Source organism: Adiantum capillus-veneris, chromosome 16, assembly GCF_014529385.1.
Source record: "Adiantum capillus-veneris isolate H3 chromosome 16, ASM1452938v2, whole genome shotgun sequence".
Taxonomy (NCBI): Eukaryota; Viridiplantae; Streptophyta; class Polypodiopsida; order Polypodiales; family Pteridaceae; genus Adiantum; species Adiantum capillus-veneris.
Window position 1 is genome coordinate 117,774,262 of NC_140946.1, and position 5,380 is coordinate 117,779,641.

Below are 5,380 nucleotides of genomic sequence, written 5' to 3' on the forward strand. Positions count from 1 at the left end.
TCTAGGTGTTGGTTTAACCCCAGGAATAGGGAGCAGCCAAATACAGGAAGAGGTAGAGTTGAAGCTGTAGCAAATCAGGTAGCTCCATTTAGAGAAAGACAACCATTTAATAGACCACCAAGACCTCCAAGACCTCCTTGGAGAGAGAAAAACAATAATCAGAGAAGAGGAGATAGAGTGATTCCTTGTGTCTATTGTGGATCACCAGACCATTGGGTTGGTCTTAATTGTGAATTATGGGTTAGACACAGGGGAGAAAGAGGGATGCCCATTGTGAGGCCTGGTCAGGCAGACCAATAGGGAGTGCAGCAGCAACCACAACATAATCAACAAGCTCAGGCCAATGTTATTTTGGTGGACATTCAGGAGCAGCAGGAACCAGAGCTAGTCATAGTACATCAGGCTGAGCATAAGGAACATGAAGAAGGATGGTAATGTGATTGTTACCAATGTGTTCAGGTGGAAGAAGATGAAGCATTGGCAGTCACAAGAGCAAAATCTAAGGGACCAATTAATTGGAGAGAGCAGAAAGATGTGAGGGATAAGGTTCATGAAAAAGTGCAGAGAGAGTAGGTTCAGTATGCAGAAGAGAAGAATGAAGAGTTGGAGGTATCCAAGAAGCAACATAAGCTTGACAAGCCAGGTTTGATGCCAACAAAAGAAGACAAAGATTGGTTTGAGGTGCTGGTGAACTCTCCCTTGCAACTGTCATTAGATCAATTATTATGTATAGTTCCAGCCTTTAAAGAGAAATTGTTGAAGAAGCTTCAGGGTCAGCAAGAACAAGTGTTGGCAAACCAAAATTCTGAAGTAATCCTGCAGCAGATTGATCCAGCAGATGTGGATTTTGTAGTACCTGTGGTGGCAGTAATGTTTCAAGGCATTCTATTTCAAGAGGTGCTTTTGGATGGAGGATCAGGGGTGAATATACTTCTTGAGGAGGTTTATAGAAGATTGAAGTTAGGAGAAACATTAGCTCCAGCACCATTTCAAGTGAAGATGACAGACCAGTGGAGAGTCCAGCCTTTAGGCATTCTCAAGCAGCAAGCAATTGAAATTGCAGGTATGGTTTTCTTTGTGAACTTTGTGGTACTTAGAATGCAGGATTCAGATTCTTCCTACAAGATGTTGTTGGGAAGACCCTGGTTTAAAGAACCTAGAGTTAAGCAGGATTGGGGAGAAAATGTTGTCATGATAAAAAAGGGGAAGCAGTCAGTAACCATATCAATGCAGGGAAGAAAAAAAATCCCTCCAAAGACTAAACCATTATGTGCTCAGACCATAAACTTGGCAGATGCAGTGGAAGATGATGAAGAGGAGGAATTTTTGAGAGCTAATCCCACTATTGTGCCTCTCTTTGAGGTTGATGTAGAAGGGATAATACAGAAGGTTGAAGATCAAAGTGAGGAAGAAGTAGAAATAGTTCTAGGCCAGGAGATTGCTGGATCAGAAGTGTTGCAGATGATAGATCGGTATTCCGAGGTGCCTCAAAAAGAGCAGATTGATCAAGAGGATAAGGAAGCAAGGGTAATGGCAGAAAAAACATATGATAATAGGTTTGGTATCTCCAGCAGAGTAAAAGAGGATGAAGTTAGAGAGTTTAATTTGGGAACTGAAGAAGATCCCAAGATGGTCAGAATTAGCATCCATGCTGAAGGGGAATTTTTGAAAGGTTTGATTCAGCTATTGTAGGAGTATAAAGATGTATTTGCTTGGGATTATTCATAGGTAAAGGGCATTGATCCTGAACTACATCAACATCACATTAATCTCAGAGAGGATGCTAAACCAATCATACAACAGAGATACAGAATGAACCCCAATTTTGCAACGCAAGTAAAGCAGGAAATAGATAAGTTATTGGCAGTTGGATTCATCAAGCCAGTTAATGAAGTGTCATGGTTGTCACCAATTATTGTTGTGCCAAAGAAGAATGGGAAGTTGAGGGTGTGTGTGGATTATAGGAAGTTAAATGCTGCGAACTATTACTGATCCATTCCCTATGCCATTTTGTAATGCTGTGTTGGATGCAGTAGCTGGACATGAGATGTATAGCTTTCTTGATGGTTTTTCAGGTTACAATCAGATTAAGGTAGCTCTAGAAGACCAACACAAGACAACCTTCATCACTGAGTGGGGAGCATTTGCATATACAGTGATGAGTTTTGGGTTGAAGAATGGTCCACCTTCCTTCAACTTTGTGGCTCATAAGACATTTGAACCTTATCTTCAGGATTTTATGAGGGTTTTTGTAGATGACTTTTCAGTATTTGGAAAGAAGGATCAGAATTTGGTTCACTTGAAGTTATGTTTGGAAAGATGCAGACTATTTCACATGGCCTTGAATCCATATAAAAGTGTACTTCCAGTCAGGAGTGGTATTTTATTGGGACATGTAGTATCTGCTGATGGGATGGCCATTGATGCCAAAAAGATTGAAGCAATTCAGGAAGCCAAATCACCTCAGAATGTGAAGGAGCTCAGCGGGTTTGTGGGCCAGGTGAAGTGGCACTCAAGGTATATTAGTATTTGGCTAATATATGTGCACCTTTGACTCATCTTACAAAGAAAGATGTTGCCTTTAAATGGGATGAACCACAGGAGACAGCCTTTTAAATGTTAAAGGAAATGCTATCAGTAGCACCAATACTGCAGCCTCCTGATTGGACATTGCCTTTTCATGTTTTTGTTGATGCATCGGATATTGCAATTGGAGCTGTGTTGATGCAGGAAAAGGTCAGGGGATGGTATAGACCATTGTATTATGCAAGTAGGATGTTGACACCAGCAAAAAAGAATTACACTGTGATTGAGAGAGAAGCTTTGGGCATGGTATATTCATTGAATAAGTTCAGGCATTACTTACTCAGTAACAGGGTGATGTTTCATGTTGATCACCAAGCTTTGTTGTACTTGGTTAAGAAGCCTATGCTTACTTACAGGGAGATTAGCAAGGTGGATGTTGCTTTTGCAGGAATTTGAGTTTGTGATTATTCATACTACTGGGAAAGACCATGCTGTGGCAGATTATTTGAGCAGACTGAAAACAGAGGAATCTCCAACAGGTGTGGATGATCAGTTACCTGATGCATGTTTATTTTCAGTTCAGCAAGAAGTTCCCGATTCTTGGGATGATCAGATGTTGGTGTACCTAACTGATGGGGTTATGCTAGGAGGGTTTTCACCTAATCAAAAGAAGAAATTTGCATTGAAAAGTAGACCATTTTTGGTGATTGCAGGAGCATTATACAAGAAGGGTATTGATCAAGTGATAAGAAGGTGTGTTCCAAAATTTGAATAGTCAGCAGTTCTACAGGAAGCTCATTATGGACAAGCTGGTGGACATTTTTCAGGAGACATTATAGGAAAGAAAATTTTGCAGACAGGTTTGTGGTGGCCTACTTTGTTAAAAGATGCACATGAGTATGCCAAAAGATGTGTGGTGTGTCAGAAGCTTGGTCAACCAGACAATAGGGACAGGATGTCAGATCATCCTATTCTACCTCTGGAACCTTTTCAAAAATGGGGTATGGTCTTTGTAGGACCAGTGAAGCCCACTAGCTCTAGTGGGAACAGGTACATTTTGGTTGCTACAGATTATTGTACTAAGCGGGTGGAAGCTGTGGCACTAAAGGATAACAAAGCAGCCAGTGTGGCAAAGTTTTTGTATCATAACATTATGACAAGATTTGGGTGTCCAATTGAGTTGGTGAGTGATAGGGGGACACATTTTTTGAATGAGGTCATACATGAGCTGACTAAAACTCATATGATATTACATAAGAAGTCTACCCCATATCATCCCCAGGCCAATGGACAGGCAGAGAGTAGCAACAAAATTCTGGTTAAAATTCTGAAAAAGATTGTGCAGGATGATCATAAGGATTGGGACCTGAAGTTGGATTCAACTCTGTGGTCATTCAGAACTGCTTTCAAAGTCACCACAGGGATGACACCATTCAGGTTGGTCTATGGGTTGGAAGTTGTAGTACCTAAGGAATTTGTGGTACCTAGCTTGAGAATTTCTGCTAAGAAAATGTCTCCTGCATTGTCAGTAAAGCATAGAAGTAAGTATTTGATGCAGCTAGAAGAGGACAGGCTAGTGAGTTCTTACATCACTAAGATTATCCAGAGGAGAAGACAAGCTTCGGTAGCTATGAATGTCAAGTTCAAACTGTTTAAAGTGGGAGATTTGGTGATGCTGTATAATTATAGGCTTGGTCCATTCCCAGGGAAATTGACTTTGAGGTATAAGGGTCCTTATCAAATTGTTGAAGATTTAGGCCAAGGCACATTTATAGTTGCTGATGTGTTTGGAACCAGAGTGGACAAACCAGTTAATGGATTCAGGTTAAAGAAATTTCAAGGTAAACCACCTCACCTTGATTGGTTGACACCAAAAGTGGTAGAAGCTGCTTTGTGTGAGGCAGTTGAATTAACAGATTTTCAGAGTCAGCAAGCATTGCTATCAGGTGACTATGGTATTAGAAGTAATGTTGATAAGGGTTTCAACAGAGAACAAGTCATGAAGGAAGGCACGAGGAGTGCTTGGCAAGGTTCTAATGAGTGGAGATTCAATTCAGATAAACATAATCCAGTATGTAGTCATTTAGTGTGGTTCATCGGATGTTGGTTGATCGGAATCTGGTCCATCGGCATTTACTGGATCGGAATTTTTAAACCTGGAAGTAAATGGTTTAATGATCAACAATATTTGGGTTTGCTGGGAGATTATTCGCCGCTAGAGGTAATTATTGGGGTGCGGGAGCTGTCAAAGAGGTCATTCAACGGATACATGTAGCTACATTTGCATGAAATGTTAGTCTCTTCGCCGTGCAAGTACTTAGCTGCTGATTACTTCTTGCAATCGCCTTCTTCATCTACTCCTTCATCAAGCACTATGGCCCCTAAAGCAAAGCCTGTAGCAGCAGCCATGAGACCCGAGGCTGAAACTGAGTCGGCAGATGCTGTCGCAACAAGGCTGAGGAGAAAGGGAATTAACCTGAGGGTGGATGTAAGCGATGAAAAAGAAGAAGAGTTCTCAGAGGAAGAACCGCCACCTTTGTTGGAAAATAAAATGTTGTAGAGTTTGATGGATCCGTACACAGATCTCAAGATTGAGATGGAAGCTGATACAGAGAAGAATGAGAATTGGCTCAGACAGTTGGGGCTTTATGAGTATGCAATGTTGCCATGGAAAGAATGGAAAGGAAATTTTTATGCAAAGTCACAGGCAGAGTTGTTGAGGAAGACCAGAGGAGCAATATCTAATAAGATTGTGTTGTGCCGACAGGTGATTGCTGCAGTTTTCAAGTTACCATTCACAACAGTAGCTGTTCCACCTAAGTGTTCAGATGATTGTTTAAAGAAGGATTTTGGG

At 41.1% G+C, this 5,380-nt stretch overlaps 1 protein-coding gene across 1 annotated transcript; it reads left to right on the forward strand.

The window, feature by feature from the left end:
* The first annotated feature begins 648 nt into the window (after positions 1 to 648).
* On the forward strand, positions 649 to 5,086 carry LOC147439723 (uncharacterized). The gene is made up of 8 exons (XM_086484057.1): positions 649 to 1,632; positions 1,729 to 1,836; positions 2,234 to 2,500; positions 2,656 to 2,736; positions 2,975 to 3,268; positions 3,452 to 3,655; positions 3,809 to 4,747; positions 4,802 to 5,086. The coding sequence occupies exons 1-8, from the start codon at positions 649 to 651 to the stop codon at positions 5,084 to 5,086; spliced, it is 3,162 nt and encodes a 1,053-aa protein (XP_086340183.1).
* Positions 5,087 to 5,380: the final 294 nt, after the last annotated feature.